Source organism: Crassostrea angulata, chromosome 3, assembly GCF_025612915.1.
Source record: "Crassostrea angulata isolate pt1a10 chromosome 3, ASM2561291v2, whole genome shotgun sequence".
Classification (NCBI taxonomy): Eukaryota; Metazoa; Mollusca; class Bivalvia; order Ostreida; family Ostreidae; genus Magallana; species Magallana angulata.
In genome coordinates, this window is record NC_069113.1 from 2,438,133 (window position 1) to 2,454,691 (window position 16,559).

The 16,559-nt window shown below is 32.0% G+C and overlaps 1 protein-coding gene across 3 annotated transcripts in view; it reads right to left on the bottom strand.

Moving 5' to 3' along the window:
• Positions 1–2,562: 2,562 nt before the first annotated feature.
• The window catches only part of LOC128177924 (U-Asilidin(12)-Dg3b-like), a 29,646-nt gene continuing 15,649 nt past the window's right edge, over positions 2,563–16,559 (bottom strand). For 2 of the 3 annotated variants that reach the window (XR_008242885.1, XR_008242884.1), the window contains exons 2-4: positions 3,370–3,396; positions 3,055–3,173; positions 2,563–2,638 (exon numbers count right to left, since the gene is read on the bottom strand). Coding sequence is in view for 1 of the 3 variants with exons in the window: in XM_052844843.1 (XP_052700803.1) it covers positions 3,055–3,173; positions 3,370–3,396; positions 14,463–14,552; positions 15,903–15,918 (252 nt within the window). In the remaining 2 variants the exon portion in view is untranslated. Of the gene's footprint in view, positions 2,639–3,054; positions 3,174–3,369; positions 3,397–14,462; positions 14,553–15,902; positions 16,009–16,559 lie in introns of those variants that run through there. The other variant, XM_052844843.1, reaches the window with a different exon arrangement.

Here is a 16,559-nt window from a genome sequence, read left to right on the forward strand (position 1 = left end):
TTGTGAAAAGGATTGTATATCAAATTGTTTAATAAATATTAATGAAAATTTCAATTTTCAGGCATTTAAGCTTAAAAATTCGGGCTTCATGGGATTTGATCACGTGAGCAAACCGTATTTATATCCCGCTATACATCCAAAAATGATACCTTATGTTTTTAAAAAACTCAATCATCATTAAAACCTAGAAAAGTTTATAAATGTCGTTAAAATTACACGGTTTAGATGTTAGCTCAACATGTAAGAAATTTCAACATTTAATGTATTAAGTTTTTATTTATTTTCCAACAATAAACCATATATCGGGATGGGAAAATAGACCTTCAATGTCTTTTAACCTTTATTGTCTTAGCGTACGTATTAAATCTATGAATGAATTAATTTTAAGATGGTATGGAACATCTGTCGATAAGATGTGGATTAACGTACAAAAGTAGTAGGAAAATCATTGACATTCATCACATGCTTAGTGTACCTATTTACTAGATATAAATCGTGTCCGCGTTATAATATGATATATGATATATAATATGGGCACTCCGTTTTGGAAAATTATTCCCATGAAAACTAAAATTGCATTAGATTGTTCCATTGTATTTATTCACCATCATAGTGATGTATTAACCAAAAATGTCCGATCCAAAGTGTCTGCCCGCGATGCATGATGAACTCGTCCTACACTTTTCGCCAATTAGTCAACCCACGTTCTTGGTTACCCCGTTCTGGAAAGTTCTATCCCATTCTATCACCAGGGGTCGCGTTTCACAAGCGTTTTGTACATCAAAATTGAAATGCGCATTCAAGAAACGAATTGACTTATTTTAATTATTCAACGCTTGTCAAAATTTAACGACTGTGTGCAGTATAAGTTAGTTCCTAGTAAATATATTCACTCTTTACGTAATCATTCAATGTTTTTTCATTGCAAGCATTAATTGTGATGCAAACTCTTGATGACTTTAAACCGCCAAAGCGTGTCTACCACCTTACTCTCATTTTTGCTATTTCGGGCTAGTTTATCGAAAAAGGAATTATTAATTTCATAAAAATTACTACTTATCATGTATAATTCATTTAAAGCTTACGGACATTATCTCACATTTGTTGAAACATTAAATGTATAAGCCATTACACTGGTGCAGCCATTTCGAAGTTTATTGTCAAAAGGTCCGAATTTATAAATATAGGTTGTTACACCGTATATTATTAAGTAGTCGATAACTGAAGTCAGATATTTGTTTATATTCGACGTCTAAACTTTTACAGACATACATTTTTTCCCATTGTTGAATGCAATGAATTTTAAACTCTTTTTACATTCTTGTCTGTAAACAAGGTTTTGTAAACTTTATCTTCATAAAATTTCTGCAAATAAAAATTTACATTTTCTTCCATACAAGTTATCAGAACCAGTTTGAAAATAAAAAATCTAAACCAATTTTCTTATCCACAAATTTTGACATGGAGATAATAGTCTTATATTCACATAACCAATTAGATTTATATTTAATAAAATAAGTAAAACTTTCTTAAGATCGAATTCTGCCATTATCATCCAGTGTATCTTTAACAAATAGGCTGCCACTCTTAACCCAGTTTTCGAAAAATAATACATTTCCTTTGTATCGCATATTACAACTGTTCAACAGTCGAAGTATATCGACATTTGAAATTGCATCTAATCGGGATATTGTTTACATTCATTTAGAGCACAAAGTACTTCTTTATAAAACAGTGAACATTTTTTATTATCTACGGTACTCGAAAATTGTAAATATACATTACATTGTACATCTATATAATATTTGTTTGGATAAATATTCATTAGAAGAGAACTTGTTAGATGATACACAATCCTTTTAAAGATTTAATCGACTGCTGTAAGGTAAGTGAAATAATATTATTTTTTCCCTTTGTTACGCTATATTGTTCAAATATGGTTCCATTTGATACTTTTTATCTCCTATGCGTTATATCTGTTCATATATATTTTTAAATAACTAGCTACATATTAAACAACAATACGTGCAATTGTTTGCTACCGCGCGTTGATTCGATACTATCATTCGTACCTCGTGAATTCTCATTTTAATTTTGTAGACTGCATCACCCCTTTTGATATGTACCCCAAAAGGTATATCAGATATCTGGGAAGAAGTGCTAGTATCGGCAGGTGTTTTTATTAAAGCTCTTTGTTCTAAATCATGTATACATCATATCATTCATTATCAAGTAGTTTAAAGAATTTTTTATTATTGCTTTTAAATGTTTTTTAATTTCAAAATATGGTTAATTTCTGTGAATTGTCTTAACATACTCATTTTCCATTTCATATTTTAGCAATCATTTTGACTATAAGAATCATGAATTGTATTTTATTTGAAACAGAAATGAATATTGCTTAAATTTGATATGTTTTGTATAAATCAATTGCTAAAAATATGAAATGGGAAATGATTATATTAAAACAAATCGGCAGTGTTGTTATTGTATACAATAATTCAGTGATCAAATATGTTAGTTGAGCAAATTGCAAAATGAAACAAATTCATAAAAAAAAAATGAAATTGATATTTTTATTCACGTTTTATTCAACTGTGCTTCACAAAGAATAACTTCTCGCATTCTCCTTGAGCACCTGTAAAGCAAAAAAAAAAAAAATAATAATGATTTGACAATTTTATCAAATTTATACATTGTGGAGTCGTTATTCAAGAAGTCAGTTGATTTGCTACCTTTGAATAATGTTTCTACGGCAAATGTTCAACATGATTTGAAAAGTGTTTAGTATTAAGAATGAAAACCTACATTATAAAAGGACCGGAAACATAAAATGTATTTAAATGACAATTTCTTTTGTTTTTACTTTTAATGACACAGTAAGTTCTTATTTGTGAAAACCTTAGAAATACTTTTACGTGCATCCCATAATCACCTTGTTTTGACCAAATTATCTATAATTTTTCTGTATTATGCAGCCTTTAGATAAACGATTTTACACACACAGAGATGCAGCAAAATATCAAATTATGGACATAAATTAGTTCAACGTACTTATCTACAATGACAAACATTCCTGCTGTCACACCAAGCACCCCTGTAACCAAGAGCCAGGCAATGAGCTAAACAGAACCGAACTCCACCCATCTCACACGTAAATCTTTTCTGAATACCTGAAGTTGTAAAATTGTTTGGCATTTAATATAAATAATGGTGATCAACAGAATAATCTGAAAATACAATATCCATTAAAAAAATATGTATTTATAGTATGGTTATGTGATATTCAAAAATTAAAATGTATTCATATTATTGGAATATGATATTCAGTTATCAATTCTTTTATCAAGAACAAAACAATAAACTTACTTGCATCTATTTCTGGAAACAATGTTCCTGAAAAAGTTAATGATAATAATCACAATTATGATACTACGAAATTATATCTATGTCAATAATAAATGATCTCAAAAAAGTTGAAAGATTTTAAATTATGCAATTTTAAACTTATACCTTGTGTAACAATACACAATTGTTTACTTGTTGACTGATGACGTTGACTTACATATTAATTGCTAAGCATTACGAAACAATTCTGTATAGTTTTAATTTTTGTTTTATTCATTTGATATGTAGTATTGCATCAATTTCATTTTATTTTACACAATGAGAAATGTTGGACATTTAAAATACACATACATTGATATCTTGTTATGATTAAATTCTTACTGTTACGCGCTTTCTGATTGACTATAAAAATTTATGTTATATTGTATAAAGAATATTGCCTACGTCACGGTGAGACTAAATTCAAAAACACATTAATCCGCCTGACGTTACGTTTAAAGGACTATATATGATTTGAGTCTAAAATGCCCCCCTAAATTGAACATCATCATATTACTGATATTTTTTGTTTTTTGAGCACAAATATGCGTGTGAAGATTTTTCATAATTTTCATTTTGATTCAAGTGCCCACACTTTAGAGATACATCATAAAGTTTACCTGTTACCGCCAATTGTACATATGTTGCCTAAAATGGCTTGTTTTCAAGCAGTTTTTTCTTTCAAAAAACACTGAGCGCATGCTTGAACATACAAAAAATTTCATCAGAGATGTATCTATCCAAGATTAATAAGTAACAAAAATATTTTTTTTTGTTCAAAGTGTCGCTCTATGTTTCCCATTCAAACCAAGATCAGAAAAATGTCAATTTGTGACTGATTTTGATATAGTAATAAAAATAGCGTCACTTCTGACGTCATTCACTACCAGTAAGTGCAAATAAATCAAATAAATAAGTGAAAACATATTTTATATAAACTTTTAAACAGAAAAAAAAAATACAAAGAAGATGAAATAAAGACCATCAGTTTAATGTATCTTTAACATTTTTAAAAAATGGCAGTTATGGGTGCAAATTTTGACTCATATCATATTGAACCATTTAATGTCATTTGAAAGGTGAAAGGACCGTTTAAATATATAAATTATAGCAAAAAAATTAAATCATAAAGAATGAATTCAATAGTTACCCATTTTATATGAATATAAAATGGGTTGGGAAGTTTACTATTTATAAACCGCGAAGTGGTTTAGAAAAAAAGAGCGTTAACTGTTCTTCTGATTTCATTCCTTAATTAAAAACAAAATTATTGAAACCAGATTGAAATTAGAATAAGAAGATGATAATGTAAGTATGCCTTTGTCTTAAAAATATATAAAGAAGTATACCTGCTAAGGCTATGCTCAAGATGAGAAAGAGACCGATAAATTTCCCCATTCTGAAGTGCTGATACGTCCAAATAGAAATGCAATAAAAGTTGATAGACAATTACCACCGTACTGACTGGTATATAAATAACCTTGACCCAATCAGTATATATAAGTTACAAAATTGAGGGATAAACACGTACTTCTATACGTGTCGAACTATCATTTTCGACTCATGTTTCATATTAAGTGGATAATTAAGTCAAATGTCAACAGGTTGTGAAAAGGATTGTATATCAAATTGTTTAATAAATATTAATGAAAATTTCAATTCATTCTCTCATGCCAAGCTGTTTGTTTTCTTTTTTCAAAATGTTTTGATCACGTGAGCAACCCGTATCTATATACCGCTATACATTTAAAAATGATACTTTATATTAAAAGAAAACCAATCACCATTAAAACCTAGAAAAGTTGATAAATGTCAAGTTACAATTACACGTTTTAGATGTTAGCTCAACATACAAGAAATTTAAACATTTAATGTATTAAGTTTTTATTTATTTTCCAACAATAAATCATGTACTGGGATGGGAAAATAGACTTTCAATGTCTTTAACCCTTTATTTTCTTAGCGTACGTATTAAATCTATGAAATGATTAATTTTAAGGTGGTTTGAAACATCTGTCGATAAGATGTGGATTAAATTACATGAAAAATGAAATACTTTCATTGGTGAAGAATTTTCAAATCTCACAATATTTAACCCAAAAATACGTTTAGAAATTTTTAGAGTTGTAAAAAATTTAAAATCAGTGGCATTCGAACTCATGACTTACAGATCCATAGCAAACCCTCTAACTAACTGCGCTACGCTGTCAGGTGAGAATTTTGTGAAAGAAACTATTCATAAAATTATACTTGATTTTTATTGTTTATTTCGATATACATGTATAATACGTCACAACATGGAGGTGTTCCATTCCACCTCCATCACGACTTTCTGTGTGTGTGTGTGGGTGGGTGGGTGGGTAGGTGGGTGTGTGTGTGTGTGTGTGTGAAAACAGAATTTCAGTTGATTGAACCAAATTTTAGCTAAGATAGAAATATTTTTTTCATTATGATGTAATAAGACTTTTAACTTGTAAAAAAATACAAATTTTATATGAGTAAATCAAACAAAAGCGGCTTAAATTATCAAATATGAACAGATTATTTTGGCTGAAAAAATATTAAAGAATGAAAATAATATCTGTGGCCTCATCTTAAATAAATCTTTTATTTTTCAATATGCAATAATATACAAATATTGACTTGGGTTGAGGGCAATATTGATTATATTAGCCCCCAAGGGACGAAATATTGCCCGACGCGAAGCGGAGGGCAATATTTTCGTCCCAAAGGGACTAATATAATCAATGTTGCCCGAAAACACAGTCAACATTTGTTTTGTTATATGAAGAAACAAACCAAAATTTAAGAAAGTAATTGAAAACAAATCGCCGTAATTTTCTCAGCTCAACAAAGAATTCACGAATTCAATTTTGTGCAAAGTTCATTTCCAAAATATCCTGAGCATCAAACGTCACTGGTGATATTCCGCCGACCGTAAGAACTACCATACAGATGTTCTACCTGATTTTACTTCACAGTAATTCGCAAATCCTTATATCCGGCATGATAGCAAACCGTCGCATTGCGCGTCCGTTGTTTACTTGCCTTGACTGACTGTCTATTATGACGTCACCTTGTTTTGGAGTTGCGAAAAGTTATTTACGTCATCGTTTACGAATCAACAAATCAGAGGCGATTATTTTAAAATAGAGGGAATGTTCTCTAGATGTTATTCCTAGCCAGTCAATATCAAAAAAAATATTGACCAGTCAATATTTTTCGGACGAGCTTATATTATGATTATTGACTATTCGTCTATATACAGTTATATAGTGAGAATATTCTACTGAATATAACAAAAACACTTAAACGTATTGATTTTTTAAAAGAACAAAATATGCAATCAACTTTGATACATCAATTCCTGCTTGATTGACCCTATCACTGAATTATGCATTTCTAATGTACGTTTAATGTAAGTATATAAGATGCAAAAAATGATGCCGTCATCAATTCAAATTTCTTGTCATAAACAATTTTTAAACTACTAGTAAGTCAAAGTCTGTTAAGACTTATACATACGCAAGAAACTTCTCTAAAAAATTTCATGTATTACTGTTTACTGTGCGTCGTAAGATACAATGTCAAAGATCATTTCGAATAAAAATGCAGAATCAAATGTAATTTGTGATATAAAAATCATCCTCAAACCCGAGCTTAAGTCATATCTCTCTGTCAGAGTGTCTTAACTTTCAGAACATGTTCTTAAAATACTAGAAATGAGTTTACTTGTCATAGCTGAGAAATCCGACACATTGATTCACTCAAGAAACGCATAATAGTTATTTGTATGATTGAGTGTTTAACTTTCCATTTGGATGTAAGTTGGGAAAGTTTAACATAACATTTGTAATGCATGACAGATATAGTTCTGAGATTCATTTCATTTTTTTGACAGTATTTTGTAAAAAGGGAATAATATAAACCCTTTTATATAATATACCCTGTATCTGCCCGAGACACTAATATCATCCAGATGACCGAAGGCCCGAAGGCTGATATTGGTCGAGGGCTGACACAGTGAGTGATTAGGAATATGGTATAATTTAATTTATTACACATTTAGTATTGTTATACTTTCATGTCAAATGCTGAAATCGCGTAAGGTTCGACGTAGAATTCACTGTTACCCTCCCAAACAGACGCTATTTATATAACAACATATCGCACATATCATAAAAAAAAAAGAAAGAAAACCCTTTTCCATGTACCATTTTTTCTATCTTTTAAATTCCAAAGACACGTAGCTATTGTCTTAATCAAAGTAGTGAGTAAAGTAACAACAACAATTTAACACAAAACGTTAGCATAAGCAATCGTATTATTAAAGGAAGTGAACATGAAAAAATTATCTAGAGCTCAAATTTGTCCGTTGTGTATAATGATATCTGAAAACCATTTAGACACAGCTTTTCTCAGTAAGAAGATATAGCACTTAGAATAACTAATTCTTGCAATCCATGAGCGCTGCCATATTGTTAAAATCATTACCTCCCTGCTGGGTTATCGCTTAACATAGAGGGCAGCACCGATACTGACGTCAGTGAGACACATATTTACTGATGATTTTACTGTTGTTACTGATAATTGCTGTTGGTTCTGATATTTACTGATATTTACTGATGCATTTGCTGCGAGTTCTGAAAATTACTGATATTTACTGAGATTTAATGTCGGTACTGAGAATTGCTGATAATTACTGAGAATATTTTAAGGCCCAAACATTGTCTTTTAATTATCAAATAACACATATTTCAGATTTAACACAATTTACTTAATTATATATTCTTTTTATTAACTGGATATTTAGCTTCTTTTGAACTTCGTAAGCTCACAGATCACATTTTAGACTTAATATTAGAAAGCCGGTCAAAAAATGGTAACTAAACTTAAGGCAGACTCCACAAAAATTTTAATTTCTAAATGCGGTTGACAATTTTTTTCAACAATGAAAAACACCATTTTTCTTAACATCGTAATTTTTTTTTAAATAGAGAAGATACCCGGTCAGGACTTCAAACTGTCTTTGAGGTTTTACTTCACAGAAAGATTAGCGAGGCAGTATCTGTGTATAGTATACATACTTTCAGCAAATCAAGAGGTTTGAATGTCGCAATTCAACCTTGTAAATTGTCAGTCTGCCACCTTGTGTATGGCATTACGTAATATCCGTATACAGGTATCCATGATCTTGACAATATTTATTTAAAGTGAAAAGTATTATTTTTATTGACAACAATATAAATAACGTATTAGAATGTTTTTCATATTCATCATTTTAGTTGTTGCGCGCTTAATTGATTCAAATAAAGTTGGATATATAATATTTATTACTACATGTAGTATTCATCTCTCTCTCTCTCTCTCTCTCTCTCTCTCTCTCTCTCTCTCCTACCATTTGCTGAAATCAAAATAGGTTACAATCGGCGAAGATAACTGACCGTCCTTTCACTCTTTCTCTTTTAATACATGTGTATTATATCTTATGTGTTGTCATGATCTAGTTACATTATTTAAAATCAGCCCACTCTTGCGCTCTCTCTCTCTCTCTCTCTCTCTCTCTCTCTCTCTCTCTCTCTCTCTCTCTCAGATAATCTACTAAAAGGTATTTTGAGGCGTCAATGCAGAAAAGCATAAGTACGATAAAGTCCCATTACAGCATCACAGCCGCCGATTGCAACAGCGATTTGATTTTAAACTTCTCTCTCTCTCTCTATGACCAGCGGCTATATATAAATTTTAAAAAAAGACACACGATTTAACTGATTTTCCTTAATATATGAACGCTCAGATATTTAATCTCCACGCTGAAAAACAAGCAGAAAAAATGTTTTGGTATGTCTGGGATCAAGAAAAACCTCAGAACTAACAGAGAACGCTTAGACTATACACACGACAGGGAGACCACGGCAAGGTGTTGAAACTGGCCACCTGTGTATATGTCTTGCAGCCGCAAAAAAGATTCTTTTGTATGTCTTGGATCAAGAAAACCCTCAAAACTAACAGACAGCGAGACTGGGATCAAGAAAAACCTCAGAACTAACAGAGAACGCTTAGACTATACACACGACAGGGAGACCACGGCAAGGTGTTGAAACTGGCCACCTGTGTATATGTCTTGCAGCCGCAAAAAAGATTCTTTTGTATGTCTGGGATCAAGAAAACCCTCAGAACTAACAGACAGCGAGACTATATACACGACAGGGTGACTGCGGCAAGGTGTGAAAACTTGCCACCTGTGTTTATATGTCTTGCAGCCTCAGAACAAACAGATGTAAATGGCCGGGAAATACACCGTGAAACAAAAGTCTTTGATTTTATTTTGAAAACAAAATTAGTGATTATGGCCGGGATAAAAACATCTTGAAGTGGTTAAAATCTTCACAATTTTTTTTTAGTATGGATTGTTCTATATATACAATGTAACTCTGTAGTATCGAGTGGATTGGCGCACCGGGATGGATTATATAGCAATTCTATAATTTCTACATGCATTTTGTTTATGTGCTGAATTGTGTTAATCAGCTAAAATAAAACTTAGAACAAGAACAAACAGAAAAAAATATACATTGAAATAAATAAGCAGATAATAAGAAGAACTAGAGCAAAGCTCGTTGCAAAGCAATGAGTGGGTCTTCCGTTAATGTCGAAAGTAAAGCTAAAAGTACTTCTTAGAAGCAGAGTTCTTAAACTAGTAACAGAAGTATCTTAAGTTCAAACAGATAAAATAAATCGAATGATTCTAGCTACGACTTAACAAAATCCGAATGATTTTAAGTACGAATTAACAAAAACCTTAACAATTTAAAGAACGACTTCACAACAAAATTTCGAATCGAATGTGTTTAAGTACGACTTTACTATTTCCGAATTATTTAAGGTACAAGTTAACTTAACCTTTAACTAACATCTATTTTATCAACCCAGAATGCAGAATCATAATTTCCTTAAAAATAAGCTTTTGAATGCTTATATCTCGCAATCAATCATCCGATTTTTAAACGGATTTCAGTTTTAAATTTAGATTGATAAGCTTTTTTGCATTTATAATTAATAAAAAACTATTGCTCCGGAAATAGTAATTATGAAAAACTTTTAGAGCCCTCCTGACCTCTAATTTGACAGGACAGCCCACTTTTTTTATTTCAAAAAAAGGTCTAGTAAATATAAACTTATTTTGTTCAACAAGTGTTCAAGAATTGTTGACCGTTCAAGTTATATCTGAACAACTGTGTTTAGGGGCCAACCCTTAAACTCCGTAACGGAGTCACCAACAAAAAACTTTTAGGTAGAATTTTGTTTAAAGCATTATTATGAGCAACTTTTTCTCTACACTGCTTTTCAAAGGGTCGATCTTCCGTACTGTGTGCTTGAGCATCATCAAATATCAGAAACTTACCGATGTATAGTTTACATAACTATACCTTTGTGAATATTTTCTATTTAAAATTACTATAAAGTAGACAAAATTAAGTGACCATTTTAAATGGCCCAGCTTAAATAATGGACAATAGGATAAAAACTATTTTTTTTAATTTTGCTTTGACCTTGACCTTTAACTTAGAAATTTCTCCAGCTGGCATAGAACTTCTAATTCAATCTCATTCCCCCTAATATACAGGCATTTTGTTTTAATTTGACCAAGATTAAGCAACTAGTACTGGGAAATAATCTACGGTGTAAAATTGATTTTAAAGAGATCTGTTTTGACCTTCATATTGACTTGGTTCAAGGTCACTGCACGCCATTAACCAAAACACTCTGTTTGAATTCTGCTAGGACCTTCACAGTTGACCTTGAAAATTGGCTCAAGGTCACTACACACCCTTTACTCAAAAGCACTATTTATGCGAAGTCTGAGCCAAATAGAGCTAGGTGGAAAGTATAAATGTCTGGAAAAAAGGATTTTTGCGTGATCCAATATGACCTTGACCCTTTACCTACAAAATCATTCAAGGTCTATGCACATCGTTTGACCATAGACACTCTGTGAGTGAAGTATTAGCCAGATTGAACCAAAGGGAGAGAAGATATCCCCTAGACAAGGATTTAATACATAACTGTGCAATTACCTTAACCTTACACCTATAAATATGGTTCAAGGTCACTGCAAGCTTTTCACCCAAAGGCACTCTGTGGATGAAGTATAAGCCAGATTGAGCCAAAGGGAGAGAAGCTATGCTCCGGATAAGTGATCTTGGAGGGAGAGAGAGACGGATGGACAGATGGACAAATTGATCACTATAGGGTACCCGCATAAATAAGCTTTTCTATCTAACTGTGAAATAGTTTCTGTGCTATCTGCCCATGGTGAATAATCATCAAAACCATTCCCCAGCAGCATTAAATTTTCCTCATTTTCAAACTCGGAACACCTTTGATGTAATCCGATCGCTGCATTAAATTCTTAGTCCGATAACTCTGATTTGTTTATCATAAAAACATTCTGCATTGCCGACAAATAAAGTTTTTTTGGGATAATAAAATATATATTTACTACTTGGACGATAGCAAGTTTATTGTCCACCTCGACAGCAACTATTTCCCTCGGCCTCGCCTCATGATATAGTTGCTGTCTTGGTGGAAAATAAACATGCTACATCCTCATAGCCAGTAAAAAGGTATATAATGTCCCATCCACCTACATTCCGAGTTATATAACCTCCCATTTGTAACCTGCAATATCACTGTGTAGTCAACACAACAGTCATAGCCGCAAGTTTCACAATTTAATCCTGCTTCTCATGCATTTAACATTAGTAACCTTCATATTGCATACCAATTCAAACAGGAGACATCTCTCTAACTAAAGATAATCATTTAAGTTCATTTCATGAATCATTACAACACTCATAAGCCTTCAAGTACAGCAACTCTCAATTTATACAAAATTATTAACGGGTACTTTATTCAAAACTGTCCCTTGCTGCCTTTAACTTAGTACACTATCATTTAATGAAAAGACGTTTTGTCTTAGACTTAGAAAGCTAATGCAATTCTGAGAAAAAGTATACCACATATTGCCAATTCCATTGAGGTGTAAGAAAAATATGGCCATTTAAGTGAACCCACCATTTCAACTTTCCTCCATTCAACACAGCCTTATTGGGTTCTCCATAGTAAAACATCTTTACCTAACCTTTTAGAGGACATTTGCTGCTCAAACTCCTTCAATAAGAAACCTTCTTCAATATAACATACATCTACATGATATTATCATGATAAAAGCATCACATCACTTAGAAATGCCCTACATGTACACTGTATTACCGCCCCCCCCCCCCCCCCCCCGCCCATCTTTTGATTTTTATAAAGTTATGGTTTGAAATCTTTTACCTAATTTTATGAAACTTTTGGCAATTTCTTTGAGTCATTTTCACACATAATTTAAATTCATCAATGATACTAAATTTTGATCTTTTTTTTGTTTATTGAATGATTTGTAGCATTTTAAAAAAAACAAATAGGCATGTAATTCTGCATGTGATTTCTTTTTTCCATGAAAAAAAGTAAGCTAACAATCCTATTTAGTGAATATCTAATCTATTCTGGTTTCTTGTCTCCTTTTAACAATGCTAAAACAGTAACACCTACAAGTTCCACATCTGTCTTTAAAGGAGAATTCCATGGAAAATGTTGAAATTTTACACGTTTTACTACATTTTTATGCATATATACATTAAAAGGTAAAAATATGTTGTTTCTTGATCATTTCAAACGTAATCAACATGGCAGCTAGATGTTATTTCAAGGTCAAATGTATATTTACATTACCAACATGTAATCTTAATGGTGACAATTGGAAAAAGCGTAGTGATTTTTCAATTACCGTTTGTAAACACATCTAAATATAATTATAAAATTATAAAATACAAAAAAAAGGAAACATAATTGCATACTTTGATTGAAAAACAAATTTTCACAGCATTACTTTAATAAAACAGCCTTAATTTTGTTTGTTATAATTTCTTATCAAACACAAACCACAATAAGGCATGATGCTTTCTTAAAAGGTCCATTACAGTAACTGTTCATGAATTATCCGATTTAATTTGAATTACCAGTAAATAGTCTGTAGAACACAAGGAATATGCATGTGGGTAGAGGTGACAGGTTAACCTCAAGAGCTGAAAAGAACAGGTAAAAACCATGTGGCCACCAATAGCTGAAATAAACTAGAGCAGAGCTCGTAGCAAAACCACGAGTAGGTCTTCCGTTGTTGCTGCTAGTTGAAAATATGTGATACTAGACTTTGACCCGTGCGTGCACGGATGTACATTGCATTTTATATCGGACATTTACGAAATAGATACATCGACACACTGTATATTGTTGACATTTGCAAAACCAAGCTTTAAGCCTAAAATGATGCTAATAATTTCACTTCACTCTGCTGATTTGGAATAATCTAACTGTGTCTCGGGAAAGGCCTTCACCATAGTTAAAATGCCTCCCATATTCCTGTAATACTACACAAAAAAAGCGTGTGACTTACGTGCGAGAAACATTTCGTGTAAACCGTCTAGAGCTTCGAGTGAATCGTGGAGCGTTTCGTTTAAACCGTTTAGCGTTTCGGACAAAGCGTGCAGAGTTTCTGGCAAAGCTTGTAAATCGTTTCGAGCAAAGCTTGTGAAACTTCATCAGATTTCATTCGAAACTCTCTGACAATTTAATTGTTTCAAAATGGCGCCCGTGTTTTTCATTACTTTAAATTAAACTGTCTGTGATTGGCAAAACTCTTTTGTAGGTATTAACATGAAAAAAAAATCTAGAAGAAACGATATACTTATCTTTTTACAAAATTGATTAATTTTCAACAAACAGAGGGAAGGTATTTGTATTAAAAGACGACTAGTTACAGAGTACATGTATATATAACGTTTTTATACGATGTTTCAGTACTGGTACAATATTAAAATTCGCTATACATAAAAGATATTAACTACAGTTGGCAAAACATGATTTCCATTAGAACAAACCTAAATCAACTTTAACTTACACGATCATGTTTTCATGTATTTGTTTTTAATTATATACATCGATAACTCTTACTGAGAAGCAGCACCACTCACCTCGGACATCGGGTGAGACCTGCACCTGGCTGAACCTGTCAATCAAACTATGTGTATTTGTTTTCATTGGATGATCAAGCGTCTCTTTTTCTGTCAATAGCCAATGGAAAATTCTAATTAGTTAAAAGAAATAAAATATCAAAGAAAAAAGTAAAATAATCCATCAAATAAACGGCAGGCGTCTAGATTTCCTCGGCAGGCGTATGAATTCTACGAAAGAGTTATCTATCTTTACCAACATTGAACATTTTTGCTAATTTTGTGCTAAATAATCAATATAAAGTCAACTTTTTATCCCCTCGCGCAACTTGTTGAGAAGGGGATATAGCATCGCTACCGTGCGTGTGTGTGTTCGTATGTGTGTATGTATGTGTGTATGTATGTATGTGTGTGTGTGTGTATGTATGTGTGTGTGCACTCCATTTCAATTTTATAGTAAATTAATAAAAAACCTTCCAATAGAATTTCCTTAACCTTTGCACAAATATGCCTCATTGTAAAAAATTAAAACAAATGCAATGTCATATTAATTGGTCAAATTTTTATGCAAAAACTTAGATAAAATTACACCATTGTAAAGGAGGGGGGGGGGGGCATACATTATGACAAAATTCGTTCAAAACTAAAAAATATTTATCATTGATTGCACACTTCTGTAAAATAACAAATAAAAAATGCATGTGCCTTTCCAAACCATTAATACTATTACAAATTATTATTTCATTAAATCAATGTCATAATCAATTTTGTATACGAGTTTCAATCGAAATTTCTGAGTAAGAGTTATCAATCTTCCGCTTCACTTCTTTGAAACCAAAGTGAAAGTAAGCAGTTCAAATCAACAACTTGATATTTTTTGGATTTAGATCTGGTACAGGTAAAGAAAATGTAGTTTTTGCAGTATTGGAGGGTTAGTAGAATGTGGTCTTCTCATTAATATAACTATATATTGCTAAATAATGCATCCCTACACACAATAACTCATGTTGCAAGGGGATGCTCCGCTTAGCGGTGCCCTCGTTGTTATTATGATACTTAATTTAGTTAAGTTAAATAAAATATCAAAGAAAATATTAAAATAATCCATCAGGTAAACGGCAGGCGTGTGGTTTTCTCTCGGCAGGCGTGTTTTCCCCGGCAGGCGTCGGCAGGCGTGTTTTAGTATGACCCTTTTACAGTGTTGGTGTGTTGTTCAATACAAAATAACACATACATATACATAATAGTAAATAGAAATTCAAAAGAGTAGTGTGCAAAATATACGTGAAAATACACTGGACAAATAATATTCCGAGATTCCTCTGATTCTAACGCCCGCTTTTATATTGTGACGCACGTCAAAAGCGGAGGTTAGAGTCAGAGAAATCTCGGATTAGATTGAAAAGTGCAAATACTTTGAAAAGAAAAAGTCAACACGACATATTCTGTATTGGAACATACCTTTATAATCTGTCATACGTTAGTTGAACTGAAATGTCCACTATCGACGTCTTGCAGGCCATTCTTCGTTGACACACCGCTATCAGCTGTTGGCAGTCAAAGCATGGTGAGTTGACATGGTGAATCGTACGATAATTATTTCGATTAAAACTAATAAGACTAATAAAAATTAACAATGTAATTATCGATCAAATTAACGAAATCGTTTCAATAAACACTCTGGTTCACTATTTTTAAAAAGGAGTTCGGTTTTATGACCTGTACGAATTGTTTTCAGCAGGAGTTACTTTCAGTGTGATTTTTGCACTATTTTTAAACCAATAACGAGGAATCAAAATTTCCGGAAAATTCAATTTTTAAATCCCAATATCTCTGTTATGCATCGTCCTATTTTAAAACGAATTTCTGTTTAAAATTAAGCTTAATAAAAGCTCATTTGTTCCTTTATGTTTTATATCTTATGTCAGAAGATTGTTATTATAAAAGACTTAGTAGCCCTTCTGTTCCCTAATTTTAGGGGTTAGCCCCTTTTTCTTGATATCAAATAAAAGGTCTCGCTTATATAAACATATTTTGTTCTACAAGTGTTCAAGAATTGTAAACCTTTCTCGAGATATCTAAACAACTGTGTTTTAGGGTCCGACCCTTTAACCTCTT